The following is a 22,531-nucleotide window of genomic DNA, read 5'->3' on the forward strand; positions in this document are numbered from 1 at the left end:
ATTAGCGTCTGGCTAATTAATTTTAGATTATATTATGTTTGAAGAACATAATATGAAATTTACAGACATTCTAAAATAATTTGAATTTTTTATAAAAACGAAATTAAAAATTGCGTCTGGCACCCATTTAACAACGAAAAAAACGTCTTGCAATAAAAAAAATATGATTGATGGATCTATCTAAAGGCAAAAGATTAAAAATTACGCGTTAAAAAATGACTTAAAATTAAGGAAATTATCCTGTGCAGATGAGATGCGCACTAAAAAACGCAACCACTGCGACCAGCCAGACAGCCCGGACTCTAACCGAAATAGCAAGAGGAACAGTATATCAAAGAACCAACTATACTAAAATGCTCACTTGTCAACGTTGGTAGCTCCTATACGACTAGGTATGCTTGCCTACTCATTTCATTGTATAACTACCTGGCAAGCAGGTGTAAACATGTATGTAATTCAAAATAGGTGACTCCATCGATTTGCTAACTTATCGAAATTTATCTCAAATTTTAGATTATTATTTTCAAAATCAGTCATATATACTTGCCTGCGAAAAATCGTACTTAAAGTACTGTTGCCAGGCTAAAAACTTTTAGAATTTTAGCCACTTGATAGGTGCGACAGAGAGAGTAGAGGTCCGTGTAATCCGATAATCAGTATTCAACTTCCGATGATTCTGATGATGAATAATAAAAATAACAATAAACATTTGAATTTAATTTTTTTATGTATTTTTTTATGTTTCGTTATTAATGGTTTTAACAACATACATGTATTATTGCACGCCTCATAAGCGAAGCGTTGAGGTGGGTACTACTGTCACTTCGCGCAAAACATCTGATTTTTCAAACTTAAAATGTCTTTATGTATCATACATTGCACTTGTAAGATAATACATACACACACATATTAAGAAAAAACACTATTTTTAACATTCATGATATTTTTGATGTCATTTTTGTTATTTAAACAAGTTAAAAAACAGTTTAAAAAAGTTCTGTCTTGGACGTCCGTGTGTCTGTATGTGCGGATCCTTTTTCTTGTTAACACGATAGCGACCGAAATACTTTACTAATCGAGTCTTTTTTTTTCTCTTACGCTTGAGTATGCTCAGGAATAGAACCCTTTCATTTTTCAGGGTCTGATTCGATGTGGTTTAATTGTTATTAAATAAACAAAAATAATAATTAATAAATATTTATTAAAAAAAAAATTATGAGGCGTGTTATGTACTGTGTATACACGCCTTAACCATTAGAGGATGCATGGGGCCACCCAAGAAGGACTTGCACCTGTTAGCAATTGCGACATCGCGCACACCTGCGATTCCAGAGAGTGTTGCGGCAATCATCGCCACCGCGACGCTGTAGCTGCTCCGCCGTGGACGACGAGCACTCTTTGTTCCAACATTGAACGGGAGGGACATAGTTTAAGTTAGGAATAATTTATAATGTAATTTTTTTACAATAAATTATTAATAAGTAAATTTCGGTTTTTTTTTGCGCCTTCGCGGGTCGGTCAATATAATTGGCGCAGTCTTGTGGATAATCCTTGAGAGCCGTCTCTCGGAACGCGAAACTACAAGCATCGAGTATCGCTATTCCATCGGAGGGACGACGACGGGGATCCAGAACCTACACCGTTGGCCGCCGCAACGCGAAGGGTATCCAAACATTGATACTGCAGGAAAGGCCGAAATGAAAATCCTGTAAGTACACTAATTCTCTTAGTGTCTTGCCACTCCTAGATTGTAAGTTTTCCTAGATTACCCATTCACGGGAACCGAGGAACTGTAGTGCGTAGGCTTAAAATATATTAATTCATCGAGAATTAATTGTAGAATTTTACAAAATCAATTTGTAAAATTCAAAGAATTTTACTAATTAATTCATTTTATAATTCAAATATATTAGGTAAAGATTATTAATTTTTATATTAGTTTAACGAAGTAAATAAATTTAATTAAATTTAATATATTTTATATAGGTAATACAGATATTTAAAATGTCAGATTTGGATAAAATTTTTAATGCGCTTAGACTTTTGCCAGAATTCGATGGTAATGTTAACGTTTTAACAAGATTTATACATTTAAGTGACCAATTAGCTGAGGAATTTATAGATAAAGATCCCGGAAACACTTTAAAAACTGCCGCGTTATGTAATGGTATTTTAAATAAAGTTACTGGGCCCGCAGCCCGAGTTATTAATGCAAATGGTATACCTACTACTTGGCACGGTATTAGAAGCGTATTAGTTAATAACTTTTCTGACCATAGAGATGAGACCGCCCTTTATAACGATTTAGCCTTATTAACGCAAGGTCGTAGCTCTCCTCAAGAGTTCTATGAAAGATGTCAGCATCTTTTTAGTACCATAATGACGTATATAGCATTACATGAAACAGTCGTTACTACTCGTGAGGCAAAAAGGGACCTGTATCAAAAATTAACACTACAGGCTTTCCTACGTGGTTTAAGAGATCCGTTAGGCTCACGCATACGTTGCATGCGCCCCGCAACCATTGAAAAGGCATTAGAATACGTTAATGAAGAACAAAGCACTTTATACCTTCAACAACGTAATGAAACTTTTGATAGGAAACCCCACGTACCTTTTAGAATGCCGTACTCGCATGAACCGTTTTATAGACATAATGATTTTAGTGAACCTATATCTTCTAAACTACAGCCTATACATTCGTTTAGACCGCAATTTAAGCCACCAAATTTTAATCGAAATTTTAATCAACCGCAAGGACCAGCACGTCCAACTCGTACTATGCAAATTTTCCGCGCTGCACCCCCTAACTATAACCCGCAGAGCAATACGTTCAGATTACAGCCTAAACATCCCGCGCAACCGAAACCGCATCCTATGAGTGGCGTTAGCCATTACGTGACAAAGACTTTACCACCGACACCTTTTGCACGCGCTCATGATTGGTCAAAATTTGGTAATCCACCCCCGAGTAATTATTTTAAGACTAGGGAGATGAATCATAATGAATATCTAGATGAAGATTATTACTGTACCGATTTATATCCTTATGAGGATGACTATTATAATAATGAATATTACTGTACGGAATATGAACCTTATGTACATTACGAACAGACAGACGCACCTGAAAATTCTGATGAAACGTGTGACGTACGTTCAGAACACGATCAGGATTTTCCGAATCCACCAAAATTAGAAAAACCAAAATAGAATTAAATCTACACACGCAACGTCAACTTCCTTATATTCAAATTCGTAATCCTCCACTTAAATTGTTAATTGATACTGGAGCTAACCAATCTTTTCTTAGCCCCGATGCAGTACAGAGATATTTTCCTGACGTTACTCTTAATTATGATCCCTTTGAAGTAAGTAATGTTCATGCGGTAACACGTAATAAGTATTCTATAACATTACCTAGTTTTCCTGAATTTAATGACCCTGACGATATCACATTTTTCGTTTATAAATTTCACAATTATTTCGACGGCTTAATAGGTTCAGATTTGTTAGATAAATGGGAAGCATCAATAAATTATAAAACTAAAACTTTAAATACTTGCAATGCAACGAATCGGTTATTAGTATATGACTCACGGAACGCTAATCTTTATGAGGACGTCATACCCGCAGGAAGTAGTAAATTAGTTAGATTACCCGTAGATGTTGAGAATGGAGACGCTATTATACCGGAACAAATTATATGTAATTGTCATATTTCTGAATGTTTAACGAAGGCGAGGAGCAATCGCGCTATCGTGGAAATTTCTAATCCAACCCGTAATGATGTAATTTTTTCAATGGATCGACCAGTATGTGCCGAGGTTTATAATAACGAGTACACGCGCACCAAACGTTCGTCCGACCGTGTGAAACAGGTATTATCTCGCTTGCGTACTGATCACTTAAATAATGAGGAACGTTTAAATTTAGAGTCATTATGTTCAGAATATGCGGATGTATTTTATATAGAAGGCGAAAACTTAACATTTACGAATAAAATTAAGCATTCTATTAGAACTAAGGATGAAATACCGGTTTATACGAAAAGTTATCGCTATCCATTTATTCATAGGCAGGAAGTACAGAATCAGATAAGTAAAATGTTAGAACAGGGTATTATTAGACCATCAGATTCAGCATGGAGCTCTCCTATTTGGGTGGTACCTAAAAAGGCAGATGCATCCGGCAAAGTTAAATGGCGTTTAGTTGTTGATTTTAGAAAGTTAAATGAGAAAACTTTGGATGACAAATATCCGATTCCTAATATCACAGATGTCTTACATAAATTGGGTAACTGTCAATACTTCACAACGCTAGATTTAGCAAGTGGGTTTTATCAAGTGGAAATGAACCCGGCTGACATTCCAAAAACTGCTTTTAGTGTGGAACATGGTCATTTTCAAAATGAAGTTCTTAAGAATGCCCATGGGTCTAAAGAATAGTCCATCTACTTTTCAAAGAGTAATGGATAATGTACTGAGAGATTTGCAAAATTCTATTTGTCTAGTTTACCTAGATGATATAATAGTGTTTAGCACTTCTTTACAGGAGCATATCGTTAATCTTAGAAAAGTGTTTCAGAGATTGCGTGAATCCAACTTTAAAATACAGATGGATAAATCGGAATATCTTAAACTCGAAACCGCGTATCTAGGTCACATTATTAGCAAAGATGGGATAAAGCCTAACCCAGATAAGATATCTGCCATCCAAAAGTATCCTCTTCCGAAATCTCCAACCGACATTAAACGATTTCTAGGTCTATTAGGTTATTATAGGAAATTCATACCAGATTTCGCTAAAATCACGAAACCCATGACACAATGCTTAAAAAAGGGTTCAAAGATAACATTTTCTAAAGATTACATTGAATGTTTCAATAGGTGTAAAACATTATTAATGAACGATCCAATTCTTCAGTATCCTGATTTCAATAAAGAATTTATTCTTACAACTGACGCGTCGAATTTAGCTATCGGTGCTGTACTCTCTCAAGGCCCCGTTGGTTCCGATAAACCAATTGCGTACGCTTCACGTACACTTAATAGAAGCGAAATTAATTATAGTACGATTGAAAAGGAGCTACTAGCAATTGTCTGGGCAACGAAATATTTCCGCCCTTATCTTTTTGGTCGAAAGTTTAAAATTATGACTGATCATAGGCCCCTTCAATGGGTCATGAATTTAAAGGAACCTAATTCCCGTCTCACACGTTGGAGGCTCAAACTTAGCGAATACGATTACACTGTAATTTATAAGCAGGGAAAGCAAAATTGTAACGCCGATGCTTTATCGCGTATTCAAATTAACAATGAGGAAACAGATTCTTTAGCGGTTAATCCAACAGAAACAACACCTTCATTAATCTAAGAAGAAGTTCAGATACAATTACTGTTAATTCAAATTCAAGTACGATTACTGCACATTCGAAATCAGGTACTCTTACAGCAAGTTCCGACACCGTCACAGTTCATACTGACGCGGAGAACCCAATTTTAGATGTACCTATAACAGATCACCCGTTGAATAAATTTAAGAGACAGATAGTTATTACTTTAATAGATAGAGTACCGAGTAAGCCTATAATTTCAAAACCTTTTGAAAATCATACTAAGATAGATATTAATGTTAACAAAGCGAATATTGATAGTGAAATAGTTTCACTTATTAAAAAATATGTAGATCCTAAGATAAAAACTGCAATTCTAGTTCATCCCCCTGATGCTATGTGTGCTATAGTTCCAATAATACAGGCTAATTTTAAAAGTTCATGTATGGATTTAGTTCTTACAAAATTAGAATTGCAAAATGTCAAAGATTACCTTAAGCAACAGGAAATAATACGAAATTATCATGAAGGCAAAACTAACCATCGCGGAATTAACGAAACTCATTTATCTTTATCTAGGAAATACTTTTGGCCTAAAATGAAGGAAGCTGTAACTAAATATATTAATGAGTGTAGCATATGTGGTCAAGGAAAATATGATAGAATTCCAGTAAATCCAAAATTTCGAATCGTAGTTCCTCCTACAAAGCCTTTTGAAATAGTACATCTCGATTTACTTAGTATTGATTCTCAGAAATACCTCACTATAATAGATGCATTCTCTAAGTATGCTCAAGCATATTGTTTAAAAGACGCAACCGCAATAAGCGTAGTTCAGGCTCTTTTGACGTTTGGTACACATCATGGCTTACCTATGACTGTCGTAACGGATCGAGGTCCTGAATTCACGAACCAAATATTCAGTGAATTTGTAAGACTTCATAGAATAAATCACCATAAGTTATTAGCTCATGCACCTAACGAAAATGGTATGGTAGAACGGCTTCACTCAACTTTATTAGAACACATACGTTTACTAAAACTTGAACGACGTGGTGAATTAATCATTAACTTAATGCCGTATGCTGTTCTTGCCTATAATAGTTCGATCCACAGTTTCACGAAGTGCAGGCCTCTTGACATTATAACCGGTCATTTAGATCCCCGCGATCCTGTAGATATCGATATATCAGAAAATGTCTTACAGCAATATATGCAAGAACATCGCGATAGTATGCACAAAGTATACAAAATTATTAATGAATCGTCTTTGGAACGCCGTACTCAAATTACAGAAAACATTAATAGGAACCGCGAACCCGAAATACAGTATTATCCAGATCAACAAATTTTTGTAAGAAATCCTATGGCTAGACGGCAAAAGACCGCACCGCGTTTTACGCACGATACCGTACTAGCTGATTTACCTATTCATATCTATACTAAGAAGAAATATGGCGCTGTTGCTAAATCTAGGCTTAAGAGGGTACCTAAATTGTTACAGAATCCTTCCTCTGATCCTGTGCCTGATTCAAGCGGAGGATCCCACCCTGAGTAGCTTGGATGATGGACCCGGTATACTACCATTTAATATTGGAACTGCAAGAATTGTCACACATTATCATTCATTTTTGCAAATTATTAATTTAAAAGATATTCGCGATAGTATAACCATAGTAAAGGATCAATTAAATTCATTAACACCTAATTTGCACGATAGATTATTTTCGTTTTATAATTCACATATCGAACACCTGCATTATAAGATTATTAAATTATCAAATCAGTTAGAAACTTTTGAACCCAATCGCAAAAAGAGAGGTCTCATAGATGGTTTAGGTTCAGTAATAAAAAGTATTTCTGGTAACCTAGACTATACGGATGCAATTAAATATGATACCGCAATTAAATTATTACAAAATAATGAAAATAGATTGGTCACAGAAATGAATAATCATATAAGCCTCAGTAAAGATTGGATAAACCAACAATCTGACATTTTAAACAACTTAATTAAAAATCAGGAAAAAATTGAAATAGCTATAAATGATTTAAAGGAAAATAATTTAAACATTACTATAAACATCGATTTAATTCAACGCGTAGCAATTTTATCAGATAACATTGATGATATATCTGAGGAATTACATAGATTAGAAAATTTATTAGGTTTTATTCGTGCGAAAAGTACGCATCATCTTATGTTCAATTCAAATTCACTAAAAGAAATGTTAAATAAGTTAAACAAATTTTATGGCAAAGATCAAATCCCTCAAGTTAATTATAGAGAATATTTTGATTTAGTTAAACTAGGCTATTATTATAGTAATAGAAATATAGTTATAGTTTTTATGTTCCCGGTTGTCCTTCCTTTGACCTTTGAATTATTTAAATTATCCATAGTTCCTAATAAAGATAGTAAAGTCCTAATTCCACCCTATCCTTTTGTGGCAATTCACGACGAGGATTTTATGTACATGGAGGCAGAATGCCCGAAGTCTGGCCTAGGGTATCTATGTGAGGACAAGCTGAACCATCATCGATCCAAAAATGACTGCGTGTATCACCTTATTACCACGCAACGAGTCGTCGCATCTTGTCTCTTCACGCCTGTGGAGCTCGGAGCACCCGCACTAGAAAAATTAGACGACGCCCACTACGTCATCAGTTTCCCCAAGCCATCAAAAATTCACCTATCATGCTCGCAAGATCAATATGACGTCATTAAAGGAAGCTACTTAGCCACAATACCCAAAAACTGCATTCTTCAAACGGAGGCTTTCAAGATAGTCAATCGAGAAGACCATATCAAAGGACAGATAATGAAAATTGCAAATCTGCCAGATTCCAGCCAATATAATACAGATGAAGAAGTTCTGAAGTTGAATTCGATAAATTTGGATAAATTACACGCTAGTAACAGAGCTATATCAATGGAAATGCCTATCAGTACCAACAACGGACACGAGATTCTCTATATGCAGCCTTCCATCATACCGATATATGTTATATTAATAACGAGTGCAGTTGCCCTAGTGACATGGTACGTCGTACGGAGAGTGCGTACATCAAAGCCTATTACTACGAGTGTTCATGGTAATCAAAGAGAAGAAATAGAACATCAATCGGCGGAGTGTGAAATTTCAGCGATATTAACGAGCCTTGCCCGCCAATAATCGCTGAACTTCAGGAGGGAGGTGTTATGTACTGTGTATACACGCCTTAACCATTAGAGGATGCATGGGGCCACCCAAGAAGGACTTGCACCTGTTAGCAATTGCGACATCGCGCACACCTGCGATTCCAGAGAGTGTTGCGGCAATCATCGCCACCGCGACGCTGTAGCTGCTCCGCCGTGGACGACGAGCACTCTTTGTTCCAACATTGAACGGGAGGGACATAGTTTAAGTTAGGAATAATTTATAATGTAATTTTTTTACAATAAATTATTAATAAGTAAATTTCGGTTTTTTTTTGCGCCTTCGCGGGTCGGTCAATATAATTGGCGTGCACTTTTGGATTTTTTATTTTTTTCTATATTGATTATTTTTTTTTATACTAATATTTGTAAAGTAACACTTATTCTTTCCCGCTTTACGGCATTTATTTAATATATAATAATAAATAAATTATTCTTTATTTAATAAAGAAAATAGATCACCTATCAAGACATTGGACAAAAGATATACAAGGCAATAGTGTGCAATGGACAAAGATTAAAGAATTAAAAGTACTTGCTGGAGTACCAAATAGACTTCTCTACAAATATAATTTAGCTGAACAGGACTACACAAGACATCGTCGACAACAAAATAACTCTAAGGTAAAACTGCTTTATCATAATGCGTTGCCAAGCTCCTCAAGCTAAAAAAAACGAGCTTAGAAACATTTTTTCTATTCTTTATAAATACTGTGATGGTTGATTGAAGTATAATACTTGGCTCTCTCATAATAAATCGAAATCAGGTAAGATTTATAAGGAAATGTGTCTGAGCCAAAGATATTCAGAAGTCGTCTAAGATGGTGTCAAAAACATCAGGACGAAATAAAGATGGATATTATAGCCCCTCCCCCCCCTCATTTAAAAATAAAACATAAAAAAAGAAACACAGATATAAGAAAAACAACAAATGTGATTGACGATCTAGAACAATGTAAAAAACTGAAATGGAAGTGGGCTGGACATATCGCTCGAATGAAGGCTGACAGGTGGGCCAAAAGAGTAACGGTATGGACCCAGTGGTAAGAGAAACCGTGGCAGGCCGGCTGAGAGATGGCTAGACGAAATTTTGAAACTAGCTGGAGAAAACTGGATGAAAAAAGCAAATGACAGACTAGAATGGAGAAAACAGGAGGAGGCCTTTACTCTTAAGAGGTCCTTAATAAAGATTAATTAGATAAGCATTTCAATAAGAATTTAATAATATTATAAAAAACTATGTGTTTACTGTTTAACTTAGAATAATTTACTTGAACACTATAAAATATGTAAAACTATGTAAAACTATCTATATATTTAATTAAGGAAATAAAAGGGCTTTTTTATTTATTTTTTTATTATTATAGCCTCTCACAGAGCAGCTAAGAATTTTTCAAAATTTTGGCAAGAAACGAACAAGCTAAATATTCGACCGAGTTTACCGGTGTGTAATTAAAAAAAAAACTTGAACAAAAGACAACTAAAAAGTGGTCAAGCAGCAGCTAAAGTAAAAAAAATATAAATACGAGGATTTGCTCCAATTTTTGGTCGTTCATATACAGGACAGAGAAGTGATCGAAAATATTTCAAACGACAGTGAATCTGAAGAGACGCTTCAAGATTATACTAATACTCCAACAACTGCACTAACTGATACACCACCAACTGCACTAACTGTAACTTCAACAGCTGTAATTTTGCCCCAAAAGCCCAGTACGTCTACAACTTCTCTAAATTCGCTTCAAAATACAACTTCACCTACAACTTCACGTCATTCATCCCAAAATGCAACTGCAGGAAAAAAACTCAAACTCATCCTCGTCCGCAAAAGCAACCGTCGTCAAAGCCATCGGCTGGAGCTAGTTTAATGAAATATATTATTGAAAATAAAAAAAATAAAGAGGAAGCTGATCATATCACTCCTTTTTTCAATGGCTTGATACCGACCTAATTATTTCGACCATTTTCGCCTTATTATCAACATACTAGGTAGAAACAAAACGTTGTGTTTTAACAACGTTGTGTGCCATTAGTGTATTTAATAACCGAAAATTAAAAGGCTGTTTATTGAAATAGGTATTGTATACGTTAATTTAAGTGAAAAAGTTCCAAACATTTAATATGCAAATATACTGACTGAAAGTGATTTTATATGTTCCTATAGAAGATAAGTTAAATTTTTGTTGGTCAAAAAGTTTAACGATTTTTGTTTGTAATTAGTCAATTAAACTTTATTTTTGATAATTTATCGTTTTATTTTCTTAATTAGAATATAAACATTTACCTTAACCTATAAGGTTTAACAAAAATTCTATAGCCTTACTAAAAATCTTAATTAACTAACATACGTCTGACAGACGTATGATTATCTTTTACGGTAGGTGCTATTCATATAGCACCTTCTTTCTAGGGTAAATGAAAGAAGTTTTTCACCAAACCGTAACGAATATGAAAGCATTGAGGATGTGTTGCATATTTTGACGGAATGTGTAGCGGAACGAAGAGTTAAGAACAAGGTTGTTTAAGAATAAATCTTACAGTGTCGGATTTGTGAACAGCATCCTGGCTTTCCCGTTGTCGGAAGAAGCCTGAATGCTGGTCAAGATTGCGGAAGTAGAATTAAGGAAATTGTGATCCAAGAAATGTGTGTAATATGCCTCAGCGATGTTATCGCAAAGCGATAAAGCCCTATACTAAATAAAAAAAAAAGCTTTTGCTTGATATTGCTGATGGAGACGATGAAATAAGGCTACTGAATAAGCTTACAGAAATGCATATCATCAAAGACAAAATACCAAAAATGAAAGTAAAATATGCTGCACAAGTTTTCAGCCAGAGGGTGTCAAGTGCAATGAGATTTCTAGCAAGTAAGTATATTAACCTGATATCTTTCATTATTTACAATGTACTACACAATACCTCACTACAGATGTAGCCTATATGTACTGCATTCATAAGTCATACAAAATAATTTAATAATGTGAAAATAACTATGATTACAGCAATAACGATTTTATAGGCACCTTAGTCATATTGACAGTTTATTAAATATTTTTTTTTTTTTTCAGGACATAATGTGCTTCCAGAAGAATGCAAGGGGACTGCAGATTTTCTTTTAATTTTTGATAAATTGTTTGACACGTTTAATGGTCATTCCTACAAATTGTCAGAAAAACAGTATAAGCAATGCTTAAAAAATAACTCCCTTCACTTCAAACTGTGGGATGACTTGATTCCGATTTTAGAATCAATTAAATTCAAATGAATAGTTAAAGAAAATGGACGTGAATCAATAATGTATGAATCAATACCTTCTGTTAAAAATTGGGTAAAAAATATAAAAACGTTCAAAGAATTATGGCATTATTTGAGTAATGTTATTGCAAGACGAATTCAGGCTAGTATTGCTGTACGTAGTTATGTATCTTGTTTGGTAATTAATGGAGAAATCTTGTTTAGCAAAAATTCAAAAACAATATTTGACATTCGTGTAAACTTTTTAAATTCTCTACTTGCTTCAGCAACCAGTTCACCCAATTGAGTATGCATGCTTAAACTAAAACAGAAGATAAGTCTCAATACCAGCAAAAAAAACAAATTTATTTATTTTTTTATTAAGAATTATGCAACCTGGTCGTATTTCGTGTGAAGCTGGGCACGGAAAAAGCGTAACAGATGGCATAGGTGGCTGCGTGAAACGTTCATTGTGGTGAACATCTTCGAGACGGTTTATACGTAATAGAAATTTACAGAGAAAACGAATTGGCCGACCTTATAGAATATAATATAACCGCTGAAAATGTGTGGTTACTGCGTGGAAGGATACAGTCACGCCACGTAAGAACAAAAATATATTACTGCTATATATTAATTGATCGAAAACAAGTTGGAAGAAACGCGATAACACAATATTATTGTACTTGCTTGACCGGACGGCGAACTGTACCTACAGTTCGCTCATATAATATCTTTGATTTGGTACCTAGGAGTTGGGAGATATCAACCATTCCTGGCCCCCGCGGCTTTTTTAAACGATGTAATTGTTATCGATGTACAGGACGACGAATAAATCTTATTTAAAGTGAAATACGTGTATTATTACCATTGTACCTTATAAAAATCCATAAATAATAAGTTAGATTAAAATACTTTAAGACGCCGAAAGTACTAATATTTGACCATAGTTGTAATAATAAATAATGTTCCGCTTAAAAAGCCCTATGCAATGGTATATCACATGTTACTATTGCGGGGTGGGCCCAGACTCCATACATTTGTTTCCCATTGTCCTTTAACTATTAACAAAATAACACGCTCAAATGAAGCTTCGAAAGCCGCTCGCATTCGTGGCTTATTTGAAAAAATCGATAAAATGTAAATTCTGTATTGAATCAATGTTAGCGACCGATATTCTATATTTCCACAAACTAATTGGTTTAAAAAACAGAGGTGGTCTTTGATTTCCGTCGCAAAGTGTTTTTTAAATATGTTGCATTTGTGAAGCACATGTACGAAATTCATTTCGAGTGAAGATTTCGTAATAATTTCGGATTCCCAATATTTAATGATTGTTCTTTCAATTTCCAAACAATTTGTAGGAAAAAATAACATTTTTGCAGTTGTTGAGGGAACTTGTATTCACAGAAATAATGAGATTATTAAGGGCTGTTATAGAAAAATATATACATATAAACTCCATCATTTGTCAAAACAAAAAAATATATCAATTGCCTCAGAATCAAAACGGCACTATGATAAAAAATAGTACAACAAAAAGGTACCTAAATAAAGTTATTTTTTAAACAAATAATGTTTTATTTTACTAAAGCGGTTTTAACGCATAAATAAGAGTATCTTAATATTTATTTAATAGTATAACTGTAAAAGTGAATTGTTGTCCACAAGAAAACATTGCATTATTTAGAAACATGATTTTTAATTCACCCGAAAAGAGGCGAACTGTTTATAAGCTAGCAACTCTGTGGGATTCGACAAGTGAACATTTTAAGGATCGCAACAAAAAACATGACGCTTGGATAGATTTGGCTAGTAAGTTCGGAAAAGAAAAAAGTGTTGTTGAAAAGAATATGCGAAGTTTAATTGGACAGTTTCAAAGAGAATTAAAAAAGCCTAAATGGGGGGCAGGAGCAGAAGAAATTTCTTCAAAATGGTTTGTATTTATTATACATACATACACTCCACTTAATCATCATAATTCAATCACTCAATCATAGTCGAGTAACATTATATTATTATTTAAATTGTGTAATTTTGTATTGTATCTTAATTTATTTTGTATTTGTTGTAGTGCCATGTGGAATTGGAAAAAAGTATTCAATCGACTGGGAACTGAGGAGCAGTGTATTCAGTTTTCAGTAGAAAGATACCTACAGAAAAGCAATGCAGCATATCATTTGCCCAGAAGGAATTAGCTTCTGAAAATGAACCAGTACTCTCTGCGAAAACAGATGCTGACTGGTACAGTTACTGCAGAGAAACAGTAATAGTCATTTATGAATTAGAACATTTAGAGAGTACTGGGAAGATTGGTGGGATAAATAAAATAGTTCAAATTGATGAATCAAAGTTTGGTAGAAGGAAATATAATAGAGGGAGACATATTGAAGGCCACTGGGTTATTGGGATGATTGAAGTGTGTCCCGATAATGACAGATCAGCGGAGATATTGGTGCCACTGATTAAAAAACATGTTCAGGAAGACTCTATCATCCACACTGATTACTGGACATGAGTTTGAGTCTTCCTGAACATGGATACATTCATAAAAGAGTAAATCATAGTGATCCCACGAATAAATTTGTGGCACCAGACGGGACACACACCCAAAGAATAGAGAGCCAGTGGCGGGAAATCAAAAGAGCATTTCGCCAAGAACATAATAAGGGAGATTTTACAGATTGGTTAATCGAATATTCATGGCGAAGAAAAATTAGAATTAACCATAGAGACCCCTTTGAGGAATTATTGAAAGCGGTAGAATATGTATATAGGATAAATTAGTTTAAGGATAGGTTAAGTGTACAAATATAATATTTATGATACAAAGTTGAAAAGTTTTGATAACGAAGATTTGATCATAAGTAATAGTATTTATATGCTGGACAAAATAATAAACATAGTTTTGAAGTAGCTAGACAGGAAATGAAAAGCTTTAGTATGGCTCACAGCAAACCAAGTTCGTCAAAGTCGACAGAGTCCTACCGTGGTTTTCATGATGACTGGGAAAATAAATTTTGCTTTATTGAAAGCAAGGCGCATAAACCCATATGTTTACTTTATTCACTACAGTAGCTGTTGCAAAAAAAAAATATAATGCAGAACGGCATTATAAGCAAAATCATAAAAATTTTGAAAAAGAATATCAATTGGACAACAAAACAAAAAATGAAGGTGAAACTTGCTGCACAAGTTTTAAGCCACTCTGTAGCAGCTGGAATGTATTCAAAAATAGCCACGGGTAAGAAAATACATTAAATTTTTTGCTTAGTTTGTACATACTATTTGGCTTATTCACATGATGAATGTTATTATATGAAATGATATGTTTCTCTGACACAAAGGCATTATACTCACACACAGCTTGGAGATCATGCCTGATGACGCATAATTACTTGTTACTTCTATTTGTATAGAATAGCTATGACCATTAACCAGTTACTCTTAACTGTACAAGCCTTTACTAACATACCAATAGTTATAGTTTCATATTGAATGATGACAACATAATTGGAATGAATACGTGTTTGGAGTAGGAATTGTTTTAAAAAGGAACATAATGGAAAATATGACATATTATTGTGTTAGTTATCTACATACTTCTATTTTATTCTAAATTTGGATATGTGAATTTTCAGGGGACATGCCGAGTGACGCTACTCCAACAGCTAACTTAATAGCAAAAATGGACATGCTATTTGATAGTGTAAACGCATATACCCCAGATCTAAGAGGCAAAAAATTTTCAACGAACATAAAAGAAAGGACAGAACACATAGCGTTATTCCGAGAGATGAAAGTTATTTTTAAAAATTTAGTTTTCCTTGAATGTAGAAGTCAACCACCTTCTAAAGAAGGCTGGATATGGACCCTTAAGGGGGCGCATAAAGCAAAATAACCAATCTTCTATTAGATGATACGTGTAATATGCAAGACCATATCTAAAAAATAAAATATATATCAAACTAGATGATATGTTCAACGATTGTGTTTAATCAAAAACATAAAATATTAAAATTTACTCGATAAAAAAAAATCACCAAGTTAGCTCTAATTTTCACACTTTTACGTTTTCTACTTGACATGGTAATACTTATTATGATTTTTTTTTTCATAAACAATTATATTAAAACATTTGCAAGATATTTGTCAGAGCATTTTGTGTAATTACTTTTAGTTTTGGTTTTATCTGCGATAAACCACTTTTGGCGCTCTTTTTTTCTCGAGATAAACGTTTGATTTTGTCACGATAAAAGTGGTTTATCGCAGATAAAACCAAAACTAAAAGTAATTACACAAAATGCTCTGACAAATATCTTGCAAATGTTTTAATATAATTGTTTATGAAAAAAAAAATCATAATAAGTATTACCATGTCAAGTAGAAAACGTAAAAGTGTGAAAATTAGATCTAACTTGGTGATTTTTTTTTATCGAGTAAATTTTAATATTTTATGTTTTTGATTAAACAGAATCGTTGAACATATCATCTAGTTTGATATATACATATTTTATTTTTTAGATTTGGTCTTGCATATTACACGTATCATCTAATAGAAGATTGGTTATTTTGCTTTATGCGCCCCCTTAATGGGTTAGAATTAGTTTAGGATTATTGGGCAACGAAACATAAATCTGTTAAATTGTGTAATTTTATATTGTATCTTAATTTATTTTGTATTTGTTGCAGTGCCATGTGGAATTGGAAAAAAGTATTCAATCGACTGGGAACTGAGGAGCAGTGTATTCAGTTTTCAGTAGAAAGAAATCTGATACCTGCAGAAAAGTAATGCAGCTATCACAGACGACCAATGACACTGTCATCTGAGTCGACGCAGTCAGGTCAGTTAGGGAGATTTCGGTGCAGAAAAAGCAAATGTCGAAACAAATCTATCAGCCGTGCCTTGGGCACATGGTTTGGACATTAGTATTCCAAATGATGTACGCGTGCAGTGAGGGCCTAACATATCATATCATTTGACACAGAAGGAAATTAGCTTCTGAAAATGAACCAGTACTCTCTGCGAAAACAGTTGCTGACTGGTACAGTTACTGCAGAGAAACAGTAATAGTCATTTATGAATTAGAACATTTAGAGAGTACTGGGAAGATTGGTGGGATAAATAAAATAGTTCAAATTGATGAATCAAAGTTTGGTAGAAGGAAATATAATAGAGGGAGACATATTGAAGGCCACTGGGTTATTGGGATGATTGAAGTGTGTCCCGATAATGACAGATCAGCGGAGATATTGGTGCCACTGATTAAAAAACATGTTCAGGAAGGCTCTATCATCCACACTGATTACTGGACATGAGTTTAGTCTTCCTGAACATGGATACATTCATAAAAGAGTAAATCATAGTGATCCCACGAATAAATTTGTGGCACCAGACGGGACACACACCCAAAGAATAGAGAGCCAGTGGCGGGGTCTCAAAAGAGCATTTCGCCAAGAACATAATAAGGGAGATTTTACAGATTGGTTAATCGAATATTCATGGCGAAGAAAAATTAGAATTAATCATAGAGACCCCTTTGAGGAATTATTGAAAGCGGTAGAATATGTATATAGGATAAATTAGTTTAAGGATAGGTTAAGTCAATATAAGTATTGAAAGCAAGGCGCATAAACCCATATGTTTACTTTGCTTCGTATAATGTAGAAAGGCATTATAAGCAAAATCATAAAAATGTATAGGTAGCTGAAGACCCAGAATAAGAAAGGCTACTTTTTATCCCGGAAATCCCACAGGAACGGGTACAAGTTTTTCCATACTCAATTCAGTCAAGAACAACTTTTCCTGTTAGTCACGTACACATAAAATACTATAAAAATGTATGATTATGGCTTTGATGCGGTTTTGGAAATAAACCTTTGATAATAATTTTATATTTTTTATTGAACCCTCATTGTGTTTTTCGATGGAGAATTTATTTGAAGTTGTGGACCGCTAATTTTGTTAGATACCAGATTTCTATTGCATAACAAATCCAATCCAATCCAAAACTTCAAGGAACTCTTCGAAAAATACGTGTTTCCAATTTTGAACCTTTTTATCAAGCAAATAAATATAATATCTACCTACATAATATACAGGGTATTCATGTACTTCCCGCCATCGAAGACTATTGGTCAAGTGATCCACTATTACATGTTGTAGAGATAGCTGAAACTATGACATTGCAAAGGTTCCAAAAAATATTGAAATACTTACATGTCAATGACAACATGACAATGCCATACCGTAATGATGAAAACTACGATAAATTATATAAGTTGCGGCCGCTTATCGATCGGTTGAACAATCTATGTCAACAGAATGCGACGACATCAAACTCACAGTCGATAGATGAGTGCATGGTAAAACTCAAAAAAAAAGGTCGCTCTAGCCTAAAACAATATTTGCCCATGAAACCCGTGAAAAGAGGCTATAAAATATAATGTAGAGCGGGCAGTGATACGGGGTATTTGTATCAATTTCAAATTTACACAGGCACGACTGATTCTACAGAGACAGGACTGGGAAGTAATGTAAAATCACTCCCTTATTGAGAAATGGGTACTCTGGTCATATGGCCTTTGATATCTTCTTTTCTCTTGCAAGATTTATACAATCAAGGGGTTTACAGCACAGCAACGATTAGAAGCGATCCCGTAGATTTACCTATTTTAGTAAAGAAACCTAAACAGACTTGAAACAGAGAAGAAGATCAGAGGATCACAGAAGCTGCTAAAAGGTCAAGTGCTAAACTAAAAAAACTGAAGAAAGGAAAATGGAAGTGGAGAGTCAAGGGGAACGTAGGATTTGCTGTTTGGAAAGATACCAAACAAATGAATGGTGTAAGCACAGCATTCCATCCGAAAGAAAAAAGATTTTGCAACAGAACTCAAAAATATGGGTCAAAGAAGTCTATAAAATGCCCTCAGCTTATACCAGAATATACAAAACAGATGGGTGGTGTTGATCGCTTCGACCAAAAAAGAGCTCAATATGGACGAAGTCGCAAATGAATATTCGTGTCCACACGAATATTCTATTTTTTGATAGATGTTGCAATAACCAATGCGTTTATATTATATTTAGTAATAGGCAATATGTTGTTTGTACCTTGCACGTTTGTACAAATTGTAAACAATAAAAGTGTTGAGTTCAGTGTTTACTAGTTTTTTTATGCTTCTTTCGGAGTTTTTATTGTAAAACATTATTTTACCTCCAGTGTTAATATTTTTAGTGGCGTGGTTGGTGTTTTTACTTCTCTTGGTTTTCGTTACAAAATAAGGTTGGTGTCTTCATAAGTTTGTTCCAAAGAAAAATAGGTGAAGCCGTTGCAAATTTCAGTTTTTATAAAGGCTATTTAAATTTTTGTGATTTTCCATAAGTAATTCTGATCATAATTTTAGTTTCTGGATTATATCGAAGTATGTTTTGAGCAAGTAGGATATAATTATAAGGCTTTATTGAGTTTTAACAATTTTAATAATTTTTTAATATACATATACACTATTTTCACACTAAACGGCTTGTGACCTTGTAGGAAGTAAGTAATTCTAATTAGTTACAAGAACACTTTAATTCAGTATACTAACGACAATAACAAAGTACTTTGAGCTAATAAACACTATTAAAAGTACGTTTATTTTCATCCGTCTATTTAATATTTTCTTTTCTCTTCAGAATCATGGCGGAAACATCGAGAAATAGGCAACAACCACCAAAAAAAAACTCTTCAACAAAGATATGAATTACCAAAATTAGAGCGTCCAAAACACGAATTACTAAATAAAAATAGGACCCGTGACGTCTTAAAAGAGAATGACGCTTCATTGCAAATTAAAATTCCCATGGCTCCCAGACCTCCAGATGCTGTCAGATACGACAACACTGGCCATTTCCCAGTATTTGTGTCATACGGTCGCTGCAAATATTGTAAGAACGGCTACACCAATGTCAATTGTGTGAAGTGTAACTTAAGACTGTGTTTAGTTTCTAAGAGAAACTGCTTTTATAATTACCATGTTCAAAAATAAATATTTTTTTTTTAAATTTTACTGGTATTATTCTTTGCTAATTCATCTTTTATATTATGAGCAATTTTGAAAATACTCAACTACATTTAATGTCCATTGCTACTTAGATGTTTCGTAATGTTGAGTATTCTCAACATATGTTTTCCAAGAATATATATATGCTAGATTTTATTTACTATTTTTGGGATCACATATACACCTAATTGAACAAATTAAACTGCCAATAAATTAAAAAATATAAGAAAACTTATCTTGCGAAGTAAAGGGTTGACGTAGTTAATCAAGAGATCGCACGCTTTACCTCAAGCCCTCGTACCGATGCCGAGACTTTGTCACCAACGACGGCCACCGAAGTAAAATCACTAATTAAATCACTTGCTAGTAAAAAGTCCCCAGGCGGAGACTTTTTTTTTTAATTGTATATTGGTATCGAAGTTTAACTCACAACTGTCTCCTGGCCAATTTTACCTTCCCCGCTCAGTGGAAGAAAGCAATTGTGATCGGGATCCACAAACCGGGCAGCTCTCTGGGAAAATCTATAGCCTAGGTACTGTTCAATCTAACAGGCTAGTGAATTGCAAACTGCCGGACAAAAAAAAAGATGAAGTAATCTGTTCCTCATGGAACTTATGAAGAGATGACTGAATTTGACGGTATTGATTTGACAGCAGTTACTTGGAAGGACAATTAAGTTGTAACTTTTCTATCTTCGTATGTTGGAACTGAACCTGTGGGCCAAGTAGGAAGATTTGACAAGGCAAATAAGACTAGAATTAAAATTTCATGCCCACATATAATAAAGAAATATAATGTCCATATGGGCAGAGTGGACCTAATGGATAGCTTTATTGGGAGGTACCAAATTGCAATGAGAAGCCGAAAGTGGTATCTTCGTATCTTTTACCACTTATTGGACATGACGGTAATAAATTCTTGGCTTGTGTATAAAGATTTAAAAACAACTGAAGCCAATTCATCAGTTCAAAACTTATGTCACTATAGACTAGAACTAGCTGAGGTATTAGCCAAAGTAAATAACTCATTTGAACTCGATAGCAACATATGGGCAACAACGGGCAGAGATTTTTAGAGTTTCTGCAGACTCAGTACTTTGAGATACTGCAAGATCTGCCCATATTAGTAGGAAGCCACGTGTGGTTCCAGGCCACGCCTCCAAATCATACTGCGCTCATCCAGCCAATAGACAAAAATATTATTCAAAAAATTAAGGTGAAGTATTAAAATTGACATAACAAGAGCGATAAAATTTGCTTCAAGAATTACTTAATAGTTTCCCGTTGGTTTATGTCCAATCTTTTTGTGTACTCCTATCGCACTAACCTTGAGTAGCACAAGAATAGGCGACGTCGTCAGTTACTTAAATGAAAACAAGAAACAGTCATCATTAAAATTCAATCTGGAATGAACCAATTGGTAAAGAACTTGTAAGTTTTAATATCTTATTTAGCATATTAAAATTCAGCATAATCATAATAATATGCATTTTAGAATTTAGATTATTAACACATTGAACGCCGTGGTGGTCACCGGTGACCACCTCTATACTTTTCCTATGGGCTGACGCCAATTTACGATTTCAACAAATTTTACACATTATATTTAATTGGCCCATATGGTTTAAAATAGCCAAAAACCTCAATCTAAATAATTATTTTTTATTACTATCTAAAGAATTAACAAAATAATTGCTGACGTCCACCGGTGACCACCACGGCGCACGCCGCACAGTGGGTCGAAACTGCTATTTGCGGACAAAGCAACTTTTTTTTTCAAAATCAATTTTAAAAAATGCCCATCGATAGATCTTATCTTACTTATGAAGACATGTTATTAAAAGTTTTTGTGTAAGACTTGCGGTTTCTCAGAAAAAAAATGTTTTCTAATTTTGTTGTATGAAAAGGGACTTTAAGTGGTCGTTTTCCAGTAAGTCTTGCGAGGTCTTGCGTCGAAACCATTTTAGTATCATTGTTTGGCTCTCTGACTATAATCCCACACTATGGGCGCGCACCCAAACTTGCCCGTTCAATCAATATTTAAATTCAAAATTTTAATAAAAAATTCAATTTAAAATCAATGTTATTGTTTTTTAAATGCTAAATTTGATCAATTTTAATACAAATTTGTAAAATTTACTTTAAATTTAGAAACTTATAATAACTTTGACATAAAATATATACAATTATAAACTGAAATATTGAAGCATTCTTATAAAAAAAGTCAGGATGAAGCGTAACTAGCACTATCAATAAATACAAACAGCATTTCAAAATATATGTATAAAATTTAAGCTTTTAATAAAATATAGAAATTTTTTTTTAATATTATTCAAAATGATGCTATAAAATGAAATGAAAAAACCAAAAAGACAAAAATATGCAGGTGATTATCTTATTTTGCAATGTTATTAGGCTGGTAACTTTGTTAATGATCTGTAAGTATATGTCGTATTATGAGCAGATAGGTAATCACAGTTTGTCTAATTACATTGTTATGATTCTTCTGTTTTTATGTGACAAACAACTCAATTACCGTGTTATTAAGGAAAGGGAAGAATTGTAGCATATATAAAGAATTTTAATTTAAATCAAATACCAAGGCATCTCGTGCAGTTCATAAAAATTTTTGTGCTATGGAAAGTCTAGTGAATAATATCGATTTGTTCATGGTGCTAAGAGAAAAAGTTGGTTCCTTTTCTGATAGTAAAAAAC

The 22,531-nt window shown here is 33.9% G+C and overlaps 3 protein-coding genes and 1 pseudogene across 3 annotated transcripts in view; 3 read left to right on the top strand and 1 right to left on the bottom strand.

Moving 5' to 3' along the window:
- LOC149479773 (uncharacterized) overlaps positions 1-22,531 on the bottom strand; it is a 43,908-nt gene that overhangs the window by 12,871 nt on the left and 8,506 nt on the right. The window lies entirely within an intron of this gene.
- LOC149479777 (uncharacterized) lies at positions 1,221-8,855 on the top strand. The gene is made up of 2 exons (XM_089707403.1): positions 1,221-1,708; positions 6,840-8,855. Exons 1-2 carry the CDS (start codon positions 1,698-1,700, stop codon positions 8,509-8,511), a joined length of 1,683 nt encoding a protein of 560 aa, XP_089563529.1. The 5' UTR covers positions 1,221-1,697; the 3' UTR covers positions 8,512-8,855.
- Positions 13,463-15,645, top strand: LOC149479778 (uncharacterized). The gene is given in 3 exon segments (XM_089707615.1): positions 13,463-13,583; positions 13,892-14,287; positions 14,290-15,645. Coding segments are annotated over 3 exon segments (783 nt in total). The 3' UTR covers positions 14,556-15,645.
- Positions 16,426-17,712, top strand: LOC149479779 (uncharacterized; annotated as a pseudogene).

This window comes from Colias philodice, chromosome 19 (genome assembly GCF_061535455.1).
Source record: "Colias philodice isolate Cphi_HAF_F1 chromosome 19, ilColPhil1 Martin Lab GWU primary, whole genome shotgun sequence".
NCBI classification, from domain to species: domain Eukaryota; kingdom Metazoa; phylum Arthropoda; class Insecta; order Lepidoptera; family Pieridae; genus Colias; species Colias philodice.